At 43.0% G+C, this 26,341-nt stretch overlaps 1 protein-coding gene across 8 annotated transcripts in view; it reads right to left on the bottom strand.

Annotated features, from left to right (window-relative positions):
• Nucleotides 1–26,341, bottom strand: part of STAT1 (signal transducer and activator of transcription 1) — a 533,280-nt gene that overhangs the window by 366,391 nt on the left and 140,548 nt on the right. For all 8 annotated transcript variants that reach the window (XM_069225879.1, XM_069225877.1, XM_069225884.1 and 5 more), the window contains 2 exons: nt 25,208–25,299; nt 8,041–8,192 (listed from right to left, as the gene is read on the bottom strand). In XM_069225879.1, coding sequence (XP_069081980.1) covers nt 8,041–8,192; nt 25,208–25,299 — 244 coding nt within the window. The remainder of the gene's footprint in view (nt 1–8,040; nt 8,193–25,207; nt 25,300–26,341) is intronic.

The following is a 26,341-nucleotide window of genomic DNA, read 5'->3' as shown; positions in this document are numbered from 1 at the left end:
TTGTCCCCTTTTCAAGCTGTGCTTTCCCCCTTTGATTGTTTTACTTCTGGTGATGGCAGTCGCCTTACCACTTAGATAAATGAATTGTCAGGAGACCCTTTGTTATATTGAACTTTAACTTGGTCTTCTTTGTTTCTATTCATTTGTATGTTTGATTTTTTTCTATTGTCCCCTGTTGTAATTAGTCCACTTTTATGCCTAGTTTTTAAGTTGCGCTGTTTTTCTATGGCTCCAATGACTCTGCGCGTTCTCCTCCGTGCCGTGGGGGGCCAATCACCCTCCCGTCCCAGCGCGCCAGGCCCAACTCCGAGCTCGATCCAGCTGGGAGCCAGGGGGGCTGCGCCTCGTCCCGGCGACAACCCCAGTGCAGCCCCTCCAGCATCCCGCTGATCTGAAGGGCGAAACCAGGAGCTGGCTCCCATGCGCCGTGCGCGCTTGCCCGCACAAGTCAGGCGAACCCTCGGGTCGCCCAGCTAGGGCGCAGCCGGGCTGGAGCGCAGCGCGCGCAGCTCACCTCCCCGGGGATGGCCCCCAGCGCCGCGGCTCACACTCCCGGGCGTCCCGGCAGCGTCGATCAAAAGAAGCTCCGGCGGGGACACAGGGGGACCGGACAGATCCCGCGATGCCAGCGCGCGGTGCACTCAGGTAAGGCCCGCGGACCCAGACGAAGGCCACGCCACCGCCTCCATGTCTACGGTTCCCCACCAGGCGCCGCCTCCACGAGCTCAGGAATCTTCCGGTGCGTTCAAGGCCGGGAAGTGAGATCTTTGCCCGCATCAATCCCCGACTTAGGATGCGGCAGGGCACAGGATCATGAAGTATTGGTGGGCCATGAGCGGAGCTCTTCACTTAAGCGTCCACTCCGGCAGCCATCTTGGCCCCCCCTTAATTTGCATTCTTGAACTTGTTGTCTAGTTTATACCATTATAAGAACAGGGCTGCAAGTCCTAGAATGCAAATAAAAAAACAAAACTGGATTGGACCTATTAGTCACACATGGACCTGGCAGACATGCTTTTTTAAACTGAACAGACACCTCAAGAAAGAGACAGAAAAACAGCACACTGGGCCTTGGATGAATTGTGTTTCCTTCGATCATATGACAAAGATCAAAGCTTTATCCTTTATTCAGGCTTTCAGTAGCAAGGATTAGTTGGCGATCAAAGTCTATTTCTGCTGATTTTCCCCTCCTCCCCCAAAAAGCAAAGAAAGTCATCATGAAGCACAACCAGGAAAAAGCTTGAGAGATGAATGGAGTGCCCGATAGTGCAAGGCTTGAAAAGAGAGGGACAGAGTGGTCACTATAGACAGTTGTAACTTCAGGGAGCTAAGTGGTATTCACAAACTGCATGTTTGTGGAAGTTGTTACACATCATGCAATCATCATCATATGAATCCTTTGTTTCACACAAGTGTCTGCACAAAGCTCTTTTTTTTTAGCTCGAAAATGCATTTTTGGTTTTCTGGAGAAATGCGCCTGGTTTGAATATCACACTCTAAATTGAACAGCTGATCATGCTGATCATAACTGTCAATGCCAATCTGGTTGGTTTTCTTTTCTAGGCAACAACTTCTTGTGACTTAATTCCACCTCCCTCCAACTATTTTTCACACAGGTCAGTCCCCAACTTGACATCTATACTCTTTTTAAGGGCAGTCTGCCTCTAAAAGTTAATCGCCTTTTTGAGATTGATAAGGTTTTAATGGCCCTTTTCAGGAGGCCACTGAAAATGTTGAGTTCTTGTCATGTGTGGCTGAGGTTTGATGTACTGACTGGGCACTGCAGGTTTATTTGGAGTAAAAGGAGGCCTTTGTTGTCCAGCATCAAACTACCTCAGATGGAATCAGTCTTGGTTCCTTCTCTTCGCAAACAACCTTCATTTCAGTGGCTTCCTTGGATTCTTCCTCAAATGCCCCTTCTGGAGACTCTATTGTGACTTTGAGTTCCATTTGGATGTAATGTGCCCTCCCACGTTTTGTGATACCTAAGCAAACAGAGGCTGCACATATTATAGAGACTAGACTGAGGGAAATGACTGTTCTAAAGCGAAACATCGTCTTTCTGCGTGCTTTTTTTTTTTTAAATATAATTTTTCCTTTGGGCCATGCAAAGAGTATAGATTACACTTTTTGTTTTCTAATGTTTTGCAGCACATGAGGCTCTGCTCTCGGGGGTGCATTTACCAAAGCTCCATATTGTAAAAGTAACTTCTCAGGGAAAAAGATATTCAAAGGGACCTGCAGCACAATGTGCACACTTGTGATTTTCTCATTCACTCCACCTAAAAGCAGGGAAATCTTTTGTTAACCCTCTGAAATCCGTAAAGTGCTATTTTTTCAGAAATCTGCAGGCAAGCGGACTGGTGTGGGGTGGCTTCCAATTCAAGTACCTCTCTATGCAGTTCCGTAGACATAGCCTCTGTGTGGGGTGATTATCCTAACCAAGTAGCCTCTAACCTGGAGCACCCACAGAGGCACATAGCGGTGTGAACCACCCGCACCTGGATGTGAACTGGCACAAAGGCAGTGATCAGGAAAGAGACAAAAGGGTGGTTTTACTTAAAAGACTGTTCTCACTCTGAACAACAGACATCAGCCACCTTCACCATCTACCAACGTGGCAGTGCTGTGGGAAGGACCTAACTGATATTTCTATAGGAGCCTAACCTCCTTTATCCACACTTTTCTGGCTAGGTATCCTTTTTTCCTGCATAGTGATACACTCCCACTGTCCCACTGACATTACCCTAACTTGTGCACTGGAACAGGCCTAGGGGGGTGGGGAAGGAGCGGTCATAATGGAGCATACAGGTATCCATCACTCTGTTTCGATTATTCATCTAATACAATAGCCACGTACACAAACACTCGCACATACACATGGATGGGATTAGATGAGAAAACAGGGCATACATCTGATTATGCTTTGACGAGACACTTTCAGCCAGTCCCAAATAACTACTTTAGTGAGTGAATTAAATATCTTTAATTACAGATTAAGGGGAGATCTTTAAAATATTGAGGGAAGATCTTGAAACGAGATGTTTTTATTTTCAGTGCCTACTCCCAAGCAGCGTACAGACCTTGTAAAAAGGTTGGGACACACCAGACAATGTTTAAAAGGGGGTTCCTAGGATTGGTACACAACAGGCAAGACCTGTTTAAATGTTGTGTACAGTCAAAATCACATGTTTAACCTGTCTGCCACAGATATGGAGCACTATGTATAATGTTGTTTCTTTCTGCAGCATCCATTCTCCAAATGTGTGTATCTCAGAAAATGTACTCCCACTGAACTCCTAAAACCCTGCATGAAAATCAAATCAAATCAAATCATTAACATTTATAAAGCGCGCTACTCACCCGTGCGGGTCTCAAGGCGCTAGGGGAAAGGGGGGGTTACTGCTGCTCGAATAGCCAGGTTTTTAGGAGTCTCCGGAAAGCAGAGTGGTCCTGGGTGGTCCTGAGGCTGGTGGGGAGGGAGTTCCAGGTCTTGGCCGCCAGGAAGGAGAAAGATCTCCCACCCGCCGTGGAGCGGCGGATGTGAGGGACGGCAGCGAGTGCGAGACCAGAGGAACGGAGGAGGCGGGTGGGGACGTAGAAGCGGAGGCGTCGGTTGAGGTATTCCGGTCCCTTGTTGTGGACGGCTTTGTGTGCGTGGGTGAGAAGTCGAAAGGTGATCCTTTTGCTGACTGGGAGCCAATGCAGGTGTCTCAGGTGTGCGGAGATGTGGCTGTTGCGGGGTACGTCGAGGATGAGGCGTGCCAATGCGTTTTGAATGCATTGCAGGCGATTTTGGAGTTTGGCTGTGGTCCCGGCGTAGAGGGTGTTGCCGTAGTCCAGACGGCTCGTGACGAGGGCGTGGGTCACGGTTTTTCTAGTGTCGGCGGGGATCCAGCAGAAGATCTTGCGGAGCATGCGGAGGGTGAGGAAGCAGGCGGAGGACACGGCGTTGACTTGCTTGGTCATGGTGAGAAGAGGGTCGAAGATGAAGCCGAGGTTGCGGGCGTGGTCTGTGGGGGTCGGTGCGGTGCCGAGGGCCGTGGGCCACCAGGAGTCGTCCCAGGCGGACGGGGTGTTGCCGAGGATGAGGACTTCCGTTTTTTCAGAGTTCAGCTTTAGGCGGCTGAGCCTCATCCAATCTGCGACGTCCTTCATACCCTCTTGTAGGTTGGTCTTGGCGCTGGCGGGGTCCTTGGTGAGGGAGAGTATAAGTTGGGTGTCGTAGGCGTAGGAGGTGATGATGATGTCGTGCTTGCGAACGTTGTTGGCGAGGGGGTTCATGTAGACATTGAAGAGTGTCGGGCTGAGCGATGAGCCTTGAGGTTCGCCGCAGATGATCTCGGTGGGTTCCGAGCGAAACGGAGGGAGGTAAACTCTTTGGGAACGGTTTGAGAGGAAGGAGGCGATCCAGTCCAGGGCCTGGCCTTGGATCCCGGTGGAGCGGAGGCGGGTGATTAGGGTGCGGTGACAGATGGTGTCGAAGGCAGCCGAGAGGTCGAGGAGAATGAGGGCGACTGTTTCCCCGTTGTCCATCAGGGTTCTGATGTCGTCAGTGACTGAGATGAGGGCGGTTTCCGTGCTGTGGTTGGTTCAGAATCCGGTTTGTGAAGGGTCGAGCAGGTTGTTGTTTTCCAGGAAGGTGGTCAGCTGTTTGTTGACGGTCTTCTCTATTACCTTGGCTGGGAAAGGCAGAAGAGAAATGTGGCGGAAGTTTTTCAGGTCGCTCGGGTCAGCCGGAGGTTTCTTTAGTAGGGCGTTGACTTCGGCGTGTTTCCAGCATTCGGGGAAGGTAGCAGAAGAAAAAGAAGAGTTGGTGACGGTCTGGAGGTGCGGGGCGATGATGTCGTCGGCTTTGTTAAAGATGAAGTGAGGGCAGGGGTCCGAAGGGGCGCCGGAGTGGATAGAGTTCATGATGGATTTGGTTTCTTCAGTGTTGATGTGGGTCCAGTTGTTGAGGGTAATGGCCGGGGGTGCGGGTTCGGTGGTGTTATGTTGGGTCTGGTGTCCGAAGCTGTTGTGGAGGTTGCTGATCTTGCGATGGAAGAAAGTGGCGAGGGATTCGCACAAATCCTGTGAGGGCGTGACGGCGTTGGCGTTGGGGTTGGAGAACTCCTTGACGATGCTGAAGAGTTATCTAGGCATATTTTCTATCTTCAGAGTGACCCTCTTCTTACCTTCCATCTTCTAAATATTTCCCATTTCTGAATATGGCTCCTCTCAGTGTCATGCCTGTCTGCCTCAATCCTTCTTATCGTAATAATGCAATTGTCTGATACCACTTTTTATAGATTACAATCTCTCCTCTGAAAAACCCCATCCCTGTAATCTAACATTAGCTAATCTCCACAAGCCTCAGTTTATTATATGTAATGTAACAACCATTCACCTGAAAACACATAGCCCCAACTAATAATAATACCTGGAGTAACTGCAGGCATATTTTTCCTGAGAGCACATGACTAATTCCAATAACCAAAAATGACTACTAGATTAACAACTAAATTTGGGTTTAGGAGTAGTGTGCTACTCACCGTAAAGCGCTTCAATGGCTCACCAAGGGTAGTCAGCGCTAGATAAATGAAATGACAATAAACATACTATGAACTCGTAGTTTGTGAATACCAAAAAAATGTAAACTTGCTACCTTCATGAATCAGGTCCTGAGGAGTTCTCCTCCCTGACTGCGGAGTCTCTGCAGTCGTAAACCTACTATTAACTCGTAGTTTGTGAATTTAAAAAAATAAAAGAGTAAACTTATACAAAACTGTAAGCTTACCTTTGTGAATCAGGCCTTTGATGCCTCTTCTAGATGACTATCATTAAAATTGTCCTCTAGTAAGGGCAGATAGATATGGTGTGTAGAGGTCATGCATTTTGAGAAATTGGGAGCATCAGTAGAAATAAAGAAATGGGTTATGGAAGAAGAATAACATTCAAAACTGGGTAGAACTAAACAAATATATATATGGCTATAGAATTAACATTAAATAAGTAGCCAGAGAGACGGAGATACTAAAACCTATTGCAATTCAAAAATACATTATTAGAGTATAGTTTCCAAATACCTATGAAGACAAAATAAAGGAAACCTGCACATGGGGTGCTCGAAGGTGGAAATAAAGATAGAGCTAAGTGAGGTTACCAGGCGAGTTCTGCAAAATTATTCAATACATTCAGATTTGTTTGGGGTAAATATTTTCTAAATTAAGACTAGCGTGACACATTTTAATTATTTTCTTTGCCTCTTTTTGCTTACATGTAATTAGCTCTGGTTGCACATGGGAGATGCTTTTTATATTGTTATTAACTATTGCTGCAAATAATAACTTAAAATTAATTACTTCCATTTCTCAGGGGTGTAGATTTCCTACAGCCCGATGCCCAGGAGATATTGTTGGGGTCAAGGGCAACAGGTCTTCATGTTTATTTTGTCCTTAGGACAACTAGGCCTTACCCCCTGCAGCACAAACCCTCTGGCTGCCAGTTTGCAAGGAAGGAAACTGTCTGTAGTTGAGGTAATATATGTGCCCATATGTTAATGCGGTTTGAATTTGTATTTAAGATTCATTAATGCAAAGCCTTTATTATTGGGGTGGGAGCTGTAAATAAACGTTGCACTACTGACAGTGGTTCCAGTAAAAAAAAAAAAAAGTGTGCACACGATTCAAAAGTTTATAAATATAAGGCTACGTATATTGCTCCCAGAATGCTCTCTGATTAGATGCAAATGTTTGCAGAAGCTTGTATGCATGATTGACAGGATTAATGATTCTTTGCTTTCAAAATAGAATGTCCAGAAAATAAAATGCAAATAGAAAAATAAAAACGTGCTAAAATACTGTGAAATTTTAGGAACAATTTCTTTGAAGCATCATTTAGTAAAATGTGTTGATGCATGCTAATATTTTTTTTAAATATTCATAACGGAAAAACTGTGTAACCATTTTCAACAAGATTATGGGAAACATGGCAATAAACAAGCACTGACAAACGCCAACCAATCCAACATTGGTTATCAGTCTTCTGGTTTTGTCAATGCTGGTCTTGTTTTGACATGGCTTTATTGTTGCGGGAGCTGCAAAGCAATCACCATTGTAACAGGCATTGGCAAAAAGGAAAGAAAAGTTTTTGGGTCACAAAAAGCACACATTGCCACAGTAGTTCCTGGCACTAAACAAAACTACAATATGCTCCTACTGGAAGAGCAGAATGCTATAACTCATGGTAAAGCCAGCCAATAGATACAGCATTTTAATAAAGTAATTTGTCTTGGTTAACGCCACATCTAAATAGGTGCCCAATTCTTAAAGAAAGTTGCAAAAGTGCAATCATGGTATATGTCTTTGAATCAGTGCCTTTTAAGAATTCACGGAAGTAGACAAGAAAATCATACTTCTAGAACATATCTGTGAACTGTATTTTAGCACAAGCACATTATGCATGCTTAGACTGACTCAAATGAAAATCTATTGAGTGTTTACAGGTCTGCTTTCCCTCCAACCACATTATTTCCCAACCCTGGAAGAAATTCTACTTCTGCCCTTGTCAGGAGTAAATTTCCAATATTTCTGAGTATGGGAAAAGATTAGAGAAGAGCTGGTGAAAATCCAAAAAACATGCAAGTTAGTAGGTTTCTACAGACTCAAATGCATTCCAGCCCTGGAACTATTGCTTACTGCTTGCTCCTGCCCCAACGTGTGGATAGGCGGAGAGGTGGCAAAATAAGGAAATTGCTATAGTAGTGCTTGACATTGCTAGTATTCAAGCCCTACTATATTATTAGCCCTGGCATAATCATAGCGGCTATTATCGGAGCTCTTACATAATGAGATTGCTGCCATAACTTTTCGCCGCATTACATGGCAACAAAGGGACAAAGGGACAAGTAGATTTATTTTGTTTTTTACAGGACAAGTAGATTTAAAAAGCAACCTGTCCCATGGACAAGTACATATTTTATTAAATCCCACAACCCTGACTTCGGAAAGCATCATTTAAATAAGGAGCCCTGATTTGTTGCCTGAGAGAAAAACTTACCAGTTTTGCAACTGGTCCAGACAAGCATTGGGTGGCCCTCCGATGCAGGAAATTTGCTGTCTGCGCTTCCAGTCAACCAATTCTTCATTAATTAAAGCACTCTGTGTCAGGTCAGTTACGTGTAGCAGTTCAGCTATTTTCTGTACGACGTCCTAGATAAAATAATAAGTGGTTAAATGACACTTTGTTGTGTATTTGTGTCTTTACATTTGTGTGTAGATCATGTGAAATTGTCTTTATCCCATAAGCAGATGGCATACAGCCAATGCTTACACTACAATATATATTGCCTCTCTAGCCAAGCAATTTTGAAGAACTGAAATAGAAACACAGTGCTCTTTCATGTGTTATTCCAGAATACTTTAAACTACCAACTGCAGGATAACAAGTGAGGCCATTTTTTACAGGAAAATGAGATTTGTTTACCTCTTCTGAAGCCTCTTACTTTTTTGCTGATCCCCCCCACTTACATCCACACCACACCTCCATGCTCTACTTTTCACCTAATCTCTTGTCCAGGCTTCTACCTACTGTCGCTGCTTCAGTCCCCTCTTATATCCACTTCACTCCTGCATTATCTTCTGTTTACATATCTCTCCACATGCATTTTACATTCTCTCTTTGATTCTGCCACTCTTAAATACATCTTTCCCCTCAATACTCTACTCCTTTCCTCTCACCTTTCCACCCAGCCGCTCATCATCTCTTGCCTCAACTTTTTTACTGGTTCTGCCCCCTTTACATCAACTGCTCCTTTTCCTTCTGCCTCTTTTTGCTGGTTCTGCCCCTCTTACATCCACATCTTCTCTCCATCCGCTGCTCTTTACCACTCTTTTCCCCCAGTCTCTTACCTTATTTCAGCTGTCCTCTTCCTTTATATCCACCCCCCCCACTCTCACACTTTCAAAATGTTTTTTTACATTTTGAATGGATTCTGCCCCTCCTAACATTACTCTCTTTTGCATACTATTATAGGTGGGCAAGGCACTGAAAACTTGAGCCAGAGGCCTGACTCTGCTCAAGTCAAGATGCTGTTGTAACCCAAGCCCAAAATGAACCAAGCTTTCACAGGAGGCGATGTGGCATAGTGCTTACAGTTGCCCACCCTACATTAAGAGGGACAAGGCTTCAATCCCTGCCTCGGCTCAGCATCCTGTGAATCCAGGCAAATCTCTGTGCTGGAAAAGTACTACTCTAGTGCTCTTACGTCCATGGCAAACATTTGTGCTATGTAAAGCTGCCAAAGATACAATGTGGACCCTGCCTGTCACCCAGACTCTAGTCTCATCCTCCAAGAATTAAAGATGAAGTGTTAAGCATAAATGCCACATAGAGATACCCATGTGGTGGCTGAATTGCACGGTGAGAAACTGGAAAATCTAGGATCAATCCGGGCTTCCCAGCTTGACCAAATTGTGTGATCCTAGGCAAATGCTTTATTTCACCAACTTCTGTTTTGTTCATTACCAGACACCAGAACACATTAAAAAACGTGGAGTCAGGGTGTGTGCTGAATAAGACTTTATTTGTTTGATGTAATAGACTGTAATTTTGCTGCATGCTTAATAAGAATGTAGATCCCATACAAGGCACACATGAACCTGGACATGCCTCTTAGTCAGTGTCACTGGATATATTCGATTTTACGGTTGTTGCATTTTCCACATAATTATGGATTTGTCGCATTTGCAACATAAGCCATCTGCTCCATAATCTGTAGCTTTTTTTAAATAAGAAAAACTTTTGTTTCTAGCTGAACCAGATTAAAAGTAACTAAAAACACAGCAACACTTTGTCGCTGCACAGTGGAAAGCCCTTTACAAAGGGTAACTGGTGAATTTTGTATTGCTTAGCGCTGTATTTGGATGAATGACAAAATAATGAGGTAATACTATCACAACATGTGCCACATAATTTGCCTTTTCTTGCTGCATAATTTAGTGAACCCAGCCATCAATTTGGTACTTTCTTGCCACATAATTCCAGTGGCTCTGCTCCTAGTTCACTAAAACCATCATCATCGGGGCAGGGCCTGCAATGTTTCTAAGCTCATGTTAAAAACTCTCACTTTTACTAAATACATCTCAATGCAATGATATAATCCAATGTACCAAGGTAAAATGATTCTCTGTGTTAAAGAACGGTGTGTTTAAAAAAAAAAACAATTATGATGCCCGACTCCCTTTCCTCCATCCTAGGTAATGGGGCATTTTTATTTGTTTTGTTGTTAACCCTGTAAACACTTTGCATTACATTCAGGCAAGAGCATGGCTCACTTCACACCGAAGGGTCCATCTAATTTGAAACATCCCCAGTTTCTTCTGGCCGGACAGTGCGGTGTAGGTTGCCGCTGACGTTCCTGTTTCACAAGTCGATAACTTCAGTCTCCTTGTCCATATTCTTACATCAAATAATTATTTTAATGCGATCTCAGAGTCCTCCAGGTGCCCAGCCCTCGGTTCTACTTCAGTGACAAAAATTGACAAATTGCTTAAATCTTTCCTGATGCCTGCTCTTTCCATTTGCATTAGGTTAGTGTCAATTGTGGTTCTCTAAATTAGGTTGCACATGGCTGGAAGTATTTTCATACCGAACTAGGTGGATCAGTCTTCCCCCTTAATGGCCGATGAGTGAATCAGAGGCTCATCTTTCATCCTGTTAAGAACTGACATTTTCTGTTATCTATTCTTTGCTTTTGCCAAGGTCTACTAAAAAGGTAGTGAACTAGCTAGTTAAGAGTAAGGTTGTTTCAATAGGGCCTCTTCTGGTTAAGTGGGAAGTGAGACCGCTATGTGGTTTAGCAATTAAGTTATGTGACACTCACCTTTGTGTTTCTTCAAATTAGGTCTCAGAATCTTTGAACAAATATTCAAGGGTAAAGACTATGCAGTTACCTTATTACAGTCAGTGAGTCACAATTAAATATCAGTAAGGGGCAATATTGCCAAGACATTATAAACATCATGTTCTAGCTGCCTGATACTGGGTAGCAACTGATATTGTAGCTCATTACTGCTATGTATGAGTAGCTGATTGTGCAGGAGGCTGAAGATATGGGTGTGAAACTTGGAACTGGAAGGTGAGACTGGGTACCTAATTTACTAACTGATAACACCATATGAGCCCAGTTAAGAACGGGTGGTGAAAACAATAAAATCTACATAATGAACTTATTAAAGATTAATAAAATATTAAGAGCCTAACAGCAGAGCCGAACATGGGCTTTTAAGCAGCTTTATGTACCTTGGGTTACAAGACCTGATGCACATATTACCTTGTAAAACATGTTAAGTAATCCATCGCAAAATGAACAATGTTTTCATGGAACATGTATTGCAACAATCGGATCCTGCCTCAAAAATGGAAGACGAATGTAGAAATCACATTTGGAGTGGCACAGAAGAGAGTGTTGTACCTGTGCTTGATGCACTTGCATCCTTCTGTCATCATGCATTTTCATCCCAGAAACATCGGTTATCACACTGGCACACTGTTAGCTTTGCGATCCCCGCCAGCCGAAACTAAAGTTTCGTGTTAGCCATTTAGAAAGTTGCTGGGTTGCGGTTCAGACCAAAGAAAGCAAACACAGGGTGGGGGTCAGCAGAGAGTCATCGTAAGGTGTTTTGGTGAACGAGACAGATGTTCCCTTAGCTGCCCTGGAATCAGCCACCATGGTGATTGCCTGACTGCTTCTGGAACCATTTTGAATGTTTCACTTACCAAATCTTATCACAGTATCCATTTTCCGATGCGAACCCCTGACTCCCAGTGTTGAGGAGGAATTCATACCTCTGATCAAGATTATGGGGGTCATTACGACCCTGGCGGTCGGCGGTAAGGTGGCGGTAACATCGTCAACAGGCTGGCGGTGTTCCGCCAGCAATTATGACCGTGGCGCAATTGCCACGGCCATACCGCCGGCCCCTCCAATATACCGCCAGGATTCCGCTAAGCACCGCTGCCCTGGGGATTATGAGTCCCCGACCGCCAGCCTGTCCGTGGCGGTAAACACCGCCATTGAAAGGCTGGCGGTAAGGGGACTTGGGGTGCCCCTGCACTGCCCATGCACTTGGCATGGGCAGTGCAGGGGCCCCCAGGCATAGCCCCGTCGCGCATTTCACTGCCCGAATTTCGGGCAGTGAAATGCGCGACGGGTGCTACTGCACCCGCTGCACATCAGCATTGCCGCCGGCTCTATTACGAGCCGGCAGCAATGTTGATGTGACATTTCCGCTGGCCCAGCGGAAATGTCATAATAGGGAGCCAGGAATACTGCCGGCAATGGCGGTATTCTGTCTCCCGCGGCCTCAGCGGTCTTTTTGCAAGACCGCTGAGGTCGTAATGACCCCATGTGTGCCTAATAAGAGGTATGGAAGATAATTATAACACATCAGTGAGGGGTGAAGTACACAGTTGCTTAGTTACAACACCATTCCCCAACCAAGACCAGTGCTACCATCCACATTATAGATGCTGAAAGTTTAGCAATTTTCCAGATGAACTATGCTTTATTATACAGATCTGCTGAACTTACAGTGAGATAAATACTTGAAGAGCCCGAGTCTCGCATGACTTACAGGTGACAAAAGGAGATCTCTTGCTGAGCCCTTCAGTTTCCCTGAAATAGCTGAAGGAAGGCTACAACTCCTAGCCTTCGCAAGGGCTCGCTAATACCAGCAGTCTCAGATTTGCAAATCACTTTTGTAGAACCAGTAAAGTCACGGGCTTTGAAGTTGATGCCACAATTGTGGTGAATCGAAACGAGAATAAAAGACCTCTCTCACAAGAATAATCAACCTATAGTCCTGCTAAACTTAAATTGGACGATCTGTGCCAAAATTTGGGCTACCAGATTAGATTAAGTTATCCATAACAGGCTTTATGACAGAGAGGTATTTCGTCACCAACTTCAGATAACTGTTGTATCCTAGAAAGGACAAACCAAAAGACTACTTAAATATGTTGCCATACGCCTTAAACAGAAACAAAACCGCAGTTCAAGCCTTACATTTTCTATGCAACCTTACTGTAGGAAAGTACCCTCTTTCTGGCATGGTTACCCCTACTTTTTGCCTGTTGTCAGTATGTTTTTGACTGCTAACCAGGACCCCAGTGAATGTGCTCTCTCCCTTTAAACTTAGACCACATACGGCCCCCTTATAAGTCCCCAGTATATGATACCCAGATCCCCAGGGCAATGGGGCACCAAGGGTTCCCCATGGGCTGCAGCATGTATTATGCCACCCAGGAGGAGCCCATGCAAAGTGTATCTGCAGGTCTGCCATTGCAGCCTGTGTGAACGGGTGCATGCGTCCTTTTCACTACAGGTGACTACACAAGGTCATTGTAAGTCACCCCTATGGTAGGACCTCCTAGCCCAGAGGTAAGGGTGCACGTACCTGTGTGTGAGGGTACCCATCCATGAGCAGCGGTGCCCCCACAAACTCCAGCTCCATTTTCATGGAATTTGTGTGTGTGGGGATGCCATTTTACGCGTGTACTGGACAGAAGTCACTACCTATGTCCAGCTACATAATGGGAACTCCGACCCTGGGCATGTTTGGTATTAAACATGTCAGAATCACACCCTAATACTGTTGCCAGTATTGGAAGTATGATTCCATGCACTCTGGGGGCTCCTTAGAGGACGCCCAGCATTGCTCCTACCAGCTTTCTGGGGTTTTCCGGGCAGCCTTAGCTGCTGCCACCCTTCAGACGGGTTTCTGCCCTCCTGCTGAACAGCTCAAGGCCAGGAAGGCAGACCAAAGGATTTCCTTTGGGAGAAGGAGGCACCACCCTCTCCCTTTGGAAATAGGTGTTACATGGCTTGGGAGGGGTAGCCTCCCCAAGCCAATGGTATGCTTTGAAGGGCAAAATTGGTGCCCTCCTTGCATAAACCAGTCTGCACCGGTTCAAGGACTTACACTCCCTGCTCTGGGGCCCAACTGGAAAATGGAAAGGGGAACAAACACTCTCCTGTTCATCACCACCCCAGGGGTGGTGCCCAGAGCTCCTCCAGATGGACCCTTGATTCTGCCATCTTGAATCGAAGGTGGGCAGAGGCTTCTGAGAGCATCTGAGTGGCCAGATCAGGCAGGTGACATCAGAGCCCCTTTCTGTTAGGTGGTCACCAGAATAGGACACCAATCCCCCTTTCAGGGCTATTTAGGGTCTCACTCTTGGATGGGTCCTCTGACTCGACAGGCAAGACTCCAGCAGGACTCCTCTGCACTGTTTACTTTGACTTCCGGCCACTGGAACCGCAACTGGACTCCACAGGAACCTACAATCTGCAGCAACAGTGACAACGTCGCCCTGCAACATTGTTTCTCTAGCTCCTTCCAACAACTGCAACATTTCCCTGGCTGTGCATTCTATGAGGGCGACAAGTCTTCCGTCTGCACAAGAACCAAGAAGGAATCTTCCCTCGAGTGAAGGATTCACTTCCCTGCATCTGCAGGCACCAACTGCAACAACTACAGGCTGCGTGGATCTCCTCTCATCCTGAGCTGCTTGGATCCTGCATCAAGGGTGGTCAACTTGGTCCTCTCTGCCAGGTAACCAACTCTGGTGAAAGTAAGCCCTTGCCTTCCCACACAGGACAGTACCGCCGTGCACCGCATCTCTTGCAGCTACAAAGGCTTGTTGGCATCTCCTCCAAGGGATCTTCAGGCTCTGTGTAGCCTAGCCCCAGCACTGTTCCCTGCGATGCACAGTCTTGCCTGTGTGCTTCTCCTGCCACATGAGACCTTCCTCAGGTGTGCTGCGTGGGCCCCTCTGCAACTCCTGGGCTACTTGCCTGTGGGTCTTCTGTAGGGGCTGCCTCTCATTCTTTGGACTCTCAGCACTGCTGAGGGTGGCCTGGGACTCTCCCGTGAGTTGAGGCCCCCTTGGACCTTGCTGGTCCCCAGCAGCTGCACGTTTCCTCCAACCGCAACATTTGGTTTGCCAAGGCATGTTGTAGGTTTTTCCACACCACTGACTGACTGCAATCTTTCATCCAGCATGGGACGTCAACTGCATCACCAAGGAACTCTTCATCTGCTCAAGTGCTGCATCCCTGACCATCTTTGTCTCCCCATCAACCAACTCTTGCATCCACAGATGGGTGAGTATTGGCTCCTGCCACCACCGGACACTTCAACTGGAAATGGACTTGGTCCCCTTCTTTTAAGAGTCTTCCTCTTTCAGGATCCACCTTTTGTTGCTTGAAGTCTTGTCTGGGTCTTGCAATATCCTTCTGAGAAGTCCTGTAGGTTGGTTTGGGTAGAATAATTACCTCTTTCCTCCTGGTCGCTATAGTGTATTCCAGTACTTAGCTTTGGGGTTTCCTAGTACCTCCAGCTCCCCTCTACTGATTCCACTTCCTTGGGTTGGGACCCGACCTTCGCATCCCACTTTCTTAGTATATGGTTTGGCCTCCCCCTAGGCCTTCAGTATTGCCTATTGCTTTTCATTGTTTTCTATTGCTTTTTATGTCTATTCCTGATTGTTGCTGTACATATATATAGTGTGTTTACTTACCTCCTTTATTTTTGTCACACTTTGTGGTTCTTTTATGTGTGAAAGTGCTGTGTGACTACAGTGGTATTGCATGAGCTTTGTATGTCTCCTAGATAAGCCTTGGCTGCTCATCCACAGCTACCTCTAGAGAGCCTGGCTTCTAGACACTGCCTGCACTTCACTTGTAGGGGATACCTGGACCTGGTATAAGGTGATAATACCATAGGTACTCACCACACCCACCAGGCCAGCTTCCTACACTTACTATACTTTGAAGTACCTGGTTTTATTGCTTTAACAGCATGTGTATTTCAGCTATGCAGAACAAAAACAAGTTTATATTATGGTTACATAAATGTAAAACAGATGGTCCTCCAAGCACTTAGCTTGGAGAGAAAGAAAAATCTATGTTTGGGAAGTAGATTTTTTGTCTTACTAATGCTCTAGGACTATGTTGTGAATAAGTTTTCTTGGTGTATAATATTAAAATGAAAGCCACCCTAAAATCAGTTATCTCCTTAGTATGCTCACGGCACTTCTAATAAAAAACAACAAAAAAAACATGGTATTTTCACCATATATCTGGAAAGAAAAGAAACCTAGCATTTCCCTGCTCAAACTGTGATTTGGGAAGGAAATGGGCAGTGTACACCTGGCAAACAATTACAAATTAATACACATGCAAATTTATAACACAGGAAGATCTTTGGCTATGTTCTCACAGTGAAAGCCTTCACACGTGTCTAGAAACTAAAAAACATCTTAGACCATACCATTTAACAACTATCATTTCAAATACCAAACATAAAATGATGTACTCCAAATGCACTATGCTAGATACTGCACTGGCTCTACTCCAATTATATAAAAAGTTGCTTACTAGAAAAATATTCTCTTATCTGATGTAAATTTTGGATAACAAAACATTGAAATGGATGGCAGGCCTCTCCTTGAAGAGAGACTTGAGAGGCCACGATTTCCTGTTGGTTTAAATTTTTTACAGAGCTTCAGCTTTTTATGGACTTCTGCAGCTTTCCCAGACTACAATCCTTATTTTAATGTCGAGGTGGATCATAACAGTATATACAGGGAGTTCTGTTTAAGTTCAATGCTAAATAAAAAAAACAAGGTATTAAAACTTTGTAAACTTCTACCAAGTTCAATATCAAATTAAATTCATCTGGAAAATATCCAGCCATTCTTAAAAGGGACAATGGTCTTGTATAATCTTCTTTCAACTCGAGAGTCTTTCCAGTACTATCACAAACAGTGACTCGTTGGACACCACCAAACTGCATTAGATGTTTTATTTATTTTTTGTTTTTTTTACATACAGACTATAGTTGGTGCTGCCATTATTGCCCAGGTCATCTTTGACGCCTAATGTTCAACAGTGAATAGACCCACTCCTTCTGTGTTGGAGTCTCATAAATAACTAAAGGCATATGTTAGACATAAAAGTGAACACAAAAGTGCTCTGCCCGTACGTCCATTCAATCAGGAATCTACAACAAACTGGCCAAACTGTGCATCCTCCCATTAGAATTGCTCTTTCTCATAAATAAGGTTCTTTCCAACTGAGAAAATGCTGCTATAATATCTGAACACGCATGGTCAACCTGCTTGTATTACACTTGCAGCGCTGATAACGTGCTCAAACATTCTGACATAATTAACAGTAAAATAAACCTCTTTGCGGAACTCTGGATAGCTGCCTACAACATCATCTTAAGACTACCTTTTTGCCTTCTGACCTACATCACTAGGCTAGACATGATTCATCTTCTTCTCCTCTGTCCCCCATGATTATTACCCTATTGCTATACCCTTGAACAGCTGTAGTTCTACTTGTTTTTAAGTAGCACTAGATGGATTTGCAAATTGATCCTTAGTTTGAGAAAGCTGAATCCTTTATTTTCGTGCCTTAGTGGCAGTGCTTTGTTCTGGGAAAGGTAATGCTCACGTATGCCTTAACATGTACTAAATGACATGTTACATTACTCATATTAACCTGAAGTGCACAGTAGTTCTAATAAGACTGCGTTTCATGCAGTTCTAAGGCCAAGAAGCCATTTTATTCAGTGATGTACAGTTGCACATTTTTCTGCGCTGTGAAGTAAGCATAGCTTCGTTTTGAGGATTGGCCCCACGAAGCGTGAATGCAGTAAAGTAGTGGAGTTAGAGTTTGTTAATGTTTTAGTATTTAGTCTTCAAAAAATGTTCACATTCTTTCTCATGAAAAGAAGCTGCCATCTGCTCATTAGTTAGTTTCATTCAAATTAACAGTTTCAATCACATACTCATGTGTCCATTGATTTATATAGAGCAAAAACTGGAAAAAAGTGTCTGTAAACATACGGATTTTAGCATGATATGCTCCAACTGGATTTTGGGAAGAAGCTCTGCTCGATTGAAATGACAAGGGTCACACATGATTTTGCTTGCATATTGGCAAAGTTGGCATTAAATATGCTTTAGACCTTTAGATTTCCCAAAGTTTCTTTTACTTTTTTCCTTTATGTCTAAAATAACTCAACGCATGTAGCATTGCTTCATTTACTACATATCTTTTATCTACTTTACTTTACATCATTTCTCTGACTTTAATGAATTCCCTGTATATCAAGTTGCACATTTTGCCCAGTGTCAAAATATATGCCAGATACAGGTGCATGTGAACCATTCATGGTGGTGCAGGTGATACTAATCCCAACATTTTATCACTGGAGTCCATCTACACACTTCAGGCTAACTAGGAATCTCCGCACTGAATTGGATTTTACTACAGAGAAATCAAAGCTCTTAATACTGGCCGTAGACTGCCAATATTATTATCTACGTTTTCATAATAACAGCCTTGAAGAAGTCCTAGAGGATACAGACCACAGTGACAAGAACAAATATGGGCAGGAAGTTTAAAATTCAGTTCTGGAAATGACCACAATATGATAATTTGCAAATGTGCACAATACTTATCTAAATTAAGTTTGTGAATAATGTTTTTTGATGAGGACTCATTAATATCTGGCTAAAGACTGTGCTCCGTATTGTATTCAGAACACACATTTATTTTGTAATCTGGAAGGTGTGCATTCACTTTTCCCTTTGTTGCACAAATTCTATTTTCTCAACTCTTGATCACCACTGGACGGACCAGCACTAAAACAATAAAGAGTTCCTGATGGAAGTCTTGCTGGAGGACGTTTTATTTTGTTCAATTAGTACAGTTTCAATAATGATACTTAAAAATAATATGACTGTGTTGTATCCAAAAGAAGGGAAAAACAGAGAAGGAATATTCCTGAACACGAAGTTTATTTCCACATCAACACCAACGTCCTCACAGCTCCAGGTACAGCAACTGACTCAGGAGCCGATGAAGTCATCAGAACTCCACGCACCCAACATTCCATAAAGGTACACTGCCCACCCCCAACGACAAATTACAATTGCACATTTTAAAACACAACACATCTTCCCCCTTAACAAACAGAACAAATACAAACACATATGCTACACATTCCCTTCTATGCTACAATAAAATATACAAAAGATACATTGGAAATGAAAAATCCCAATAAACATTCCAAACCTTCCATACATAGACTAAGAAATGAAAAACAAGTTATACATAGGCAATAACGGCAAGTTGTATATAAGCAATAAAGTCAATATCCCACTGCCTCCCTAAATACCTAGTACGTCACAAACTGATTTAAATATTTGGGTCTAACAGCATTTCTTTTGGGCCTACCCATCACACCCTCCAGATTAGCACCTTCCTCCAACCTTTCAACTTCACCCTCACCCATCACCCCCACAGTATTTCCTATGCCAAAATTTCCACGACCGTCATGCATGTTATTTTCTCGTATGTCTTCTCCTGACCCTCTTCCTAGATCACTAAATTGCCCAGAAAACACACATCCTCTTTCATGTGGAGAACTACCACACCCCACATTCTCACCTGATCCTCTACCTAAAGCACCGCCATCATAACCACTATCTTTCAACTCAACATCAGCCCAAACACCTGAATGTTTTACCCCAGGGGCTACATCTGTCACTTTCGCCACATTCCTCTTATTCCACCATTTGCCACCCTCAACCATAACAGAATGTTTGGATACTCTGACCACCTAGGCAGTGGGAAAAAAACTTGACAATCCCTTTCCCTTCCCCTGAGGTTTTTTTACTCTAACTACATCACCTATACCAAATTGAACCTCCTTAACTCTTTTCAGATCGTCATATCTCAATTTGCTCTTGACCTGTTGCTTAATCACCTTGTCTTTCACCTGATTGATATCAGAAGCAACAACACCTCCTAAAGTTTCCTGTACAACCCACTCTGGAGACAGTTCATTGCAAGAATGTCTACCCTTCAAAAGTACAAAAGGAGCAACACCAGTAGAAGAATGTGGCGTGTTGTGATAACACCATATCCTTTCTGCCACCATCTCCTGTATACTCTTCCCTGACCTGATGGCCAGTTGAATAGTTTCCTTGAGTAATCTATTTACTCTCTCAACAAGCCCATTACCCTGCGGACTATACAATGCAGTTGTAAGATGCTTAATATTAAGTCTTCTCAGAAATTCAACCATCTGGTGCGATACAAATTGCACCCCATTATCTGTGACCAAAAACCTGGGAATACCTTCCCAATGAAAGATCTCTTTTAAAAATCCAATCACATTGGTGGTGTTAGGTTCTCTTAAAAACTTGTACGAAACCCATTTGGAATGATAATCTACTGCAACCAACACATATTTCTTCCCGTCATTATAACCCCCAACTGGACCAATGAAATCCAATCCCAATTTCTGCCAAGGTTTATCAGGAAACGGTACAGGACACAAAGGCACTTCTCTAGTATGCAAACCTTTATCCGCCCCCTTGCAAATGCTACAATTCTTAACTGCAAATTCCACCTCTGTGTCCATACCCGGCCACCAATAATATAAACGCAACCTCTTCCTTGTGCCAGTGATTCCAACATGCCCATCATGAGCCAGCTGTATCAACTTGTGCCTTAATTCATTAGGAGGTACCAAACGTTCCCCCCTCATGACAAGGTCGTCCTCCACGTTCAATTCCTCTCTAACCTTACAAAAAGGTTTTATTACTTCTAAAACACCATTCCCTGCCGGCCAACCCTCACAAATATATTTTTTAAGAAGCAATAGAGAATTGTCCTTGTTCATAGCTTCCGCCCAAACCTGCCTGGAAATGACTTCCCCAGAAACAAACACTCCGTCTATCATTCCCACCATGACATCCTCATCCTCCATTTGCTTCCCCTCAATTGGATTGTGAACCGGACACCTGGAAAGAAAATCTGCTCTACCATTGTTCTCCCCAGGAATATGTTTCATTTTCATATTAAACTCATAAAGTTTAGCCAACAACCTGGTCAATCTAGGACTAGTCTTATTGAAAATGTTGTCATTCCATAGATAAACCAATGGCTTGTGATCTGTTACCAAAGTAAATTCTCTCCCCCACACATACATTGAAAAATGGTTGACACCCCAAACACAAGCTAGTGCTTCCCTCTCGATTGTGCTATTATTCACTTCGGCCTCAGAAAGTCGTCTGGACGCAAAAGCAATGGTAAATTCCTTGCCACCTATCATTTGACTTAAAACAGCTCCTAAGCCAATCACACTCGCATCCACAGTAATGACAGAAGGTACGTCTTCATTGAAAGGATGAAGAGCAGGAGCCTCAATTATGAGAGTCTAAAGAGTTAAGAAGGCTTGAGCCTGCTCATCCTGCCACAGAAATTTCTCACCCTTCCTCAACAACTTCCTTAATGGCTCTGTCAGATACGCAAAATTGTGAACAAATCGCGAGTAGTACTCACAAAGACCCAAAAAGGATCTCAACTGGTCTTTATCATTAGGAGATGGAGCATTTCCAATAGCCCCTAATAAGTCCTTCTTGGGTAGGATTCCCTGTGCACAAATTGTGTGACCTAAATATTCAACCGTCTCAACCATGAATTTACATTTCTCTTTTCTCACCGTAATCCCGTGCTCTTCCAGAATTTCTAGGACTTTATCAAGTTTGTGTATGTGTTCCTGAATAGACTCTGAGCCTATCAGAATATCGTCCTGATATGCCAACACTCTGTGTACTTCCCCAAACAATTGATACATTAGCTTCTGAAACACAGATGCTGCGGAAGCTAAACCGAAAGGCATCCGCAAAAATCTGTAAGCCCCAAATGGAGTGACAAATGTTGTAAGAGAACGAGACTCCCTACTCAACTCAACTTGATGATAGGCGGACTTGAGGTCAATCGTGGAGAACACTTTCATACCCCCCAATCGTGCCAATAACTCCTGTATTTTGGGCAGCGGGAAACAATCAACTAGAATATTTTTGTTCAAAGACCTCAAGTCCACACATAATCGCAAATCCCCCGTTTTCTTAACTGCAACCACAATCGGAGAAACCAATTGAGACAAATTAGTCGATTCAATGATTCCATCAGCACATAGCTCACGGGCACATTACGCACCTTGTGTACCACAGGTATCGCATCAGGTTTGAGAATTATTTTATGCTCATAACCTTTTACAGAGCCTAGCTTATCCCTGAAAATCACAGTATGCTTGTCTAGGACATCTTTAAGAGTATCAAGTTTTATGTCCACTTTCTCAATCAGGGTAATAGGTCGTTCAGTACCCGGTCTCAGAACCATCCCAAATTGTCCTTGATCTTTCCACCCCAGAATATTGTACCCTCTCTTGGCTACATATATTTTTGTACTAATAGTCTTCTGCTGATAACAAATCCTTTCTAAGAAATACCCCATCATATCAATTTCTTGACCATCAAAAGCTACTGTTTTTATGTCAGGAGCTGACAAGGGAAGGTTACTCCAATGTGAATGATAATTTGTATCAGATACAATTGATATAGGTGAGCCTGAATCCACAGTGACACTTAGCTTGACTTCCCCAATTTTAACCTCACATACTGGATCCTTAGAAAATTTGCAATCAGAATTAATATCATCGACAATCAAAACACATCTTTTTGAAAAGTCCACCTCCCCTCCATCTGTCAGCTTGTCAATGGCTTGCTGATGCTCAACTAACATTACTTTTTGCGATTGCTTGCATACACGAGCAAAATGACCAGACTTCCTGCATTTTATGCACACTTTCCCCAGTGCAGGACAATTTGAGGAATTGGCAACATGTGACTTAGAACCACATCTGAAGCATAGTGAACTTTTAACACTATTTTTTTAAAAATCTGGAGTGCCCGACATAACTGTCTTAGACTTCTGTAAAACTATGTTCACATTTTCTGCCTGACTTACTTTCATTTTGCTTAACTCTCTGGAAGCTGTTACTGAACGCTCGATGCCTCTAGCAATTTCTAGTGTTTCACACAAAGATGGATTTCTACAACATAAAAAATGTTCTTGGATTCTAGAATCATAACAATTCACCACTAACTGATCTCTTAGGTACTGATCGAGGGGTCCTAAAAATTCACAAGTGGCTGCTAATACCCTAAGCTCAGCTACAAAATTATCAATCGATTCGTGTTGGAATTGTTTTCGAGTAAAAAAGTTGTGTCTTTCAACTATTATACTAAGGTCATCCTTAAAATGATTTTCTAACCTCTTTACAGCTTCAGTAAAAACATCCCAACCATCATTGGATGAAGGTTGCACTTGGGGTTGATGATCCAAAATTCTATGACCTTCTGTACCAAGGCAATTATACAAAATCGCCCTCTTTCGAACCGCAGAAAAATTTACCCCATCTATCGCCACTAAGTAACTTTCAAAAGACTTGGACCAGTGTTGCCATTTTATCGTGGGAATACCGGGTTCAGGCAAAAATGCCAGTGGCAAATTTGCTGTTTGCATACCGAGGAATAGACACTGTATGAACGTGTATATGACTAATAAGACACCACTAAAGATAAAAATTGAATAAGTGTGCAAATCAATGTACAAATCTGCAACCGCCTTCAATGTAGAGTAGTCGTGATACGTGCGTGAAATATTGCAAACAGATTCACAGGTCTGCAGATCCAGAAAAGCAGATGAATGTGCGAATCACTGTGCGCATAACATTTTAAGTCCACATGTCCATACAATTTGTACTTTCACTGTAAATTCACAGTCAGAATAGAAGTGTGCGAATCACTGAAAAGATCCGCAATTGCGTAGAAATATCTTCCATTCAATAGCAACAGTGAAATAAATACCAGAATATGTACAAATCCGCAAGGTGCACTTAAAATGAAGAGTGCGCGAATTACTGTGCACCTGTCCGCGTGATGGTGGATTCTTATTTTCTCGCAGTCAGAATAGAAGTGTGCGAATCACTGAAAAGATCCACAATTGCGTAGAAATATCCTCCATCCAATAGCAACAGTGAAATAAATACCAGAATATGTACGAATCCACAAGGTGCACTTAAAATGAAGAGTGCGCGAATTACTGTGCACCTGTCCGGATGATAGTGGATTCTTATTTTCTGGTGCAGAAAGTCCAGCACAGGTTTTCTTTGTTTATGTGAATAAACACAGTAGAGGCACACAGAATTCCTCTGACGATTTGCGGATTTATATATCACTGTTTGTAAACCAAAACATACACTACAGTAGCCAGAATTTGCTCCACGTTGTTTAAAAATATGTAGATTAACCCAATGTCGCATTAACTACAGCAACAAAGAAGAGTTAAACCGGTTCCTCTGAGTAAAATGTTTGTTGAACAGGCGTAACTAGGCAATAGGAACTGAAACCAGAGTACTTCGCCGGGCGCAAGCAGGCAAAGGCCCTTAACAAAATTCCTGAACGAGATTGTAATCTGCTTTAAAATTGATTTAAAAACACCAGCATACTCTGTCAGCTGAAAGATTTCCGCTTAATATAACCATGAAGTAAACGAGTGTGAGGACAAGAAATAAATATCATAACAGTTACGTGGGTCCGGATGGTGTTGATAGAAGCTCGTCGCCAATTTATGTTGTATCCAAAAGAAGGGAAAAACAGAGAAGGAATATTCCTGAACACGAAGTTTATTTCCACATCAACACCAACGTCCTCACAGCTCCAGGTACAGCAACTGACTCAGGAGCTGATGAAGTCATCAGAACTCCACACACCCAACATTCCATAAAGGTACACTGCCCACCCCCAACGACAAATTACAATTGCACATTTTAAAACACAACAGACTGCCTGCACGGACAACACACAAGTGAAAATCGAGGGTATATATGTGTAAGTGTACATTACTTCTGTTTGCCTTTTGTATGTCAAGCGCTTTCTTTCAACGCACCACCAAACAACGCTATGCTTTGCTTGCTGTGTGAATGCCGTACTCTTGCTGTTAGGCACTAATGGCCTTGGACCATACTGGATAGGATTCCTTCCTTCAGTATCAAAGGAACATGTTTACTTAAAAATTTGGATTGAATTTGCAACAATGTATTTTCCTCATAAAAACACATTTATTTTGAGACTGTTGAGTAGCAAGAGGATTACAATTTGTTCCTCATAAATGCTCTTTGATTCAGTTCACATTTCATTAACAGAGAACAAAAGGTAACACACTCAGAAATGGTCACTGACACCATAGTATAGATTCATATAAACACAGTATGTACACATTGAATCTCACCTTTCTCTTTATATGCATTGTCCGGAACAAATTGTCGATCACAAGTTGTTCTTGCCTGTGTTCATTCTGTGCTAAGCCATTTGGCTCATGTTCTGTCAAATAAATCAATACATTGATTTGTTAGGAACATTAAAGGTCAAACCTTTCCTGGTGATATAATCTGCATGTAAATGTTCATGTGGGCTTGACAGAATATAGAAACTCAGGGAATCTTATGTCAGAGTATGTGAACTTACACAAGTTACTTCTTGTACTTCCCTCGAAACAACAGAGTGGGTACTGAGGATCCCAGTTTGGGCCAAAACGGTGGTTGCATTAAAATTTTAACTATAACAGGTGCCATGGTGCCTCACCTCTTCCTGCAAATTTTAGCTAGTAAAAACCTGATGGAATTTTGCAACTCAGAATTGGGTAAAACATGCAGTGTGTCCTCAATATTCCCAATTCCTAGGTGTGAAACTCAGAATGGGAAGTACCAAACACTGTAATTTCAGCACCTGCCACTTCTGGTATTTACCAGATTAAGTATTACCATCACCAACTATTGCAGCCTGATGCCTACAGATAGGTGATGGTCAGCGGTGAAGATTAACTAAGAACCAAATAGAGGATAACATTCTGAATCCAACTGCAAATATTTATTTTCATAGTGGCCATGTGCAAATTAATAACCATTCCAAATCATTCCACAGTCGCACAAATATAAAACAGAACCTTGTTATTAAAGGCATCAGTAGTTCTTTAAAGGGTATTTAGTAACCAGTACAGTTGCAAGGAGTGATTGGCATCAGACCAATATTTTGATGAAATAGCCTACAGTACCCAGTACAAAATCATGTCAACCCTAGGAGTAACAAAAGAACAATGCATACCTGAGCTTTCAGTAACTGTCAGCAGAAGTCTAAAATATTTCTCCAACTATAAGACAAGTCCAGAGGAGCTGAGAGAATCTGTGGAGCTAAAACGAGTGCCTGGTAGAAGGCTCCCAATAACCAAGAGATGAACTATCATTTTAAAAGTACTTAATTACTAAGTACTTTAGTACTAATAATTCTTAGTAACCTAAGAAAACTCAAGAATCATTAGAGCTAGCATGAAAATGGAATGAACAACAGGGAACCCTGCAACTTTCAG

The sequence above is a fragment of the Pleurodeles waltl genome, chromosome 3_1 (assembly GCF_031143425.1).
Source record: "Pleurodeles waltl isolate 20211129_DDA chromosome 3_1, aPleWal1.hap1.20221129, whole genome shotgun sequence".
NCBI lineage: Eukaryota > Metazoa > Chordata > Amphibia > Caudata > Salamandridae > Pleurodeles > Pleurodeles waltl.
The sequence above is the reverse complement of the archived record's forward strand: the minus strand, read 5'-3'. Positions and strand labels throughout refer to the sequence as shown.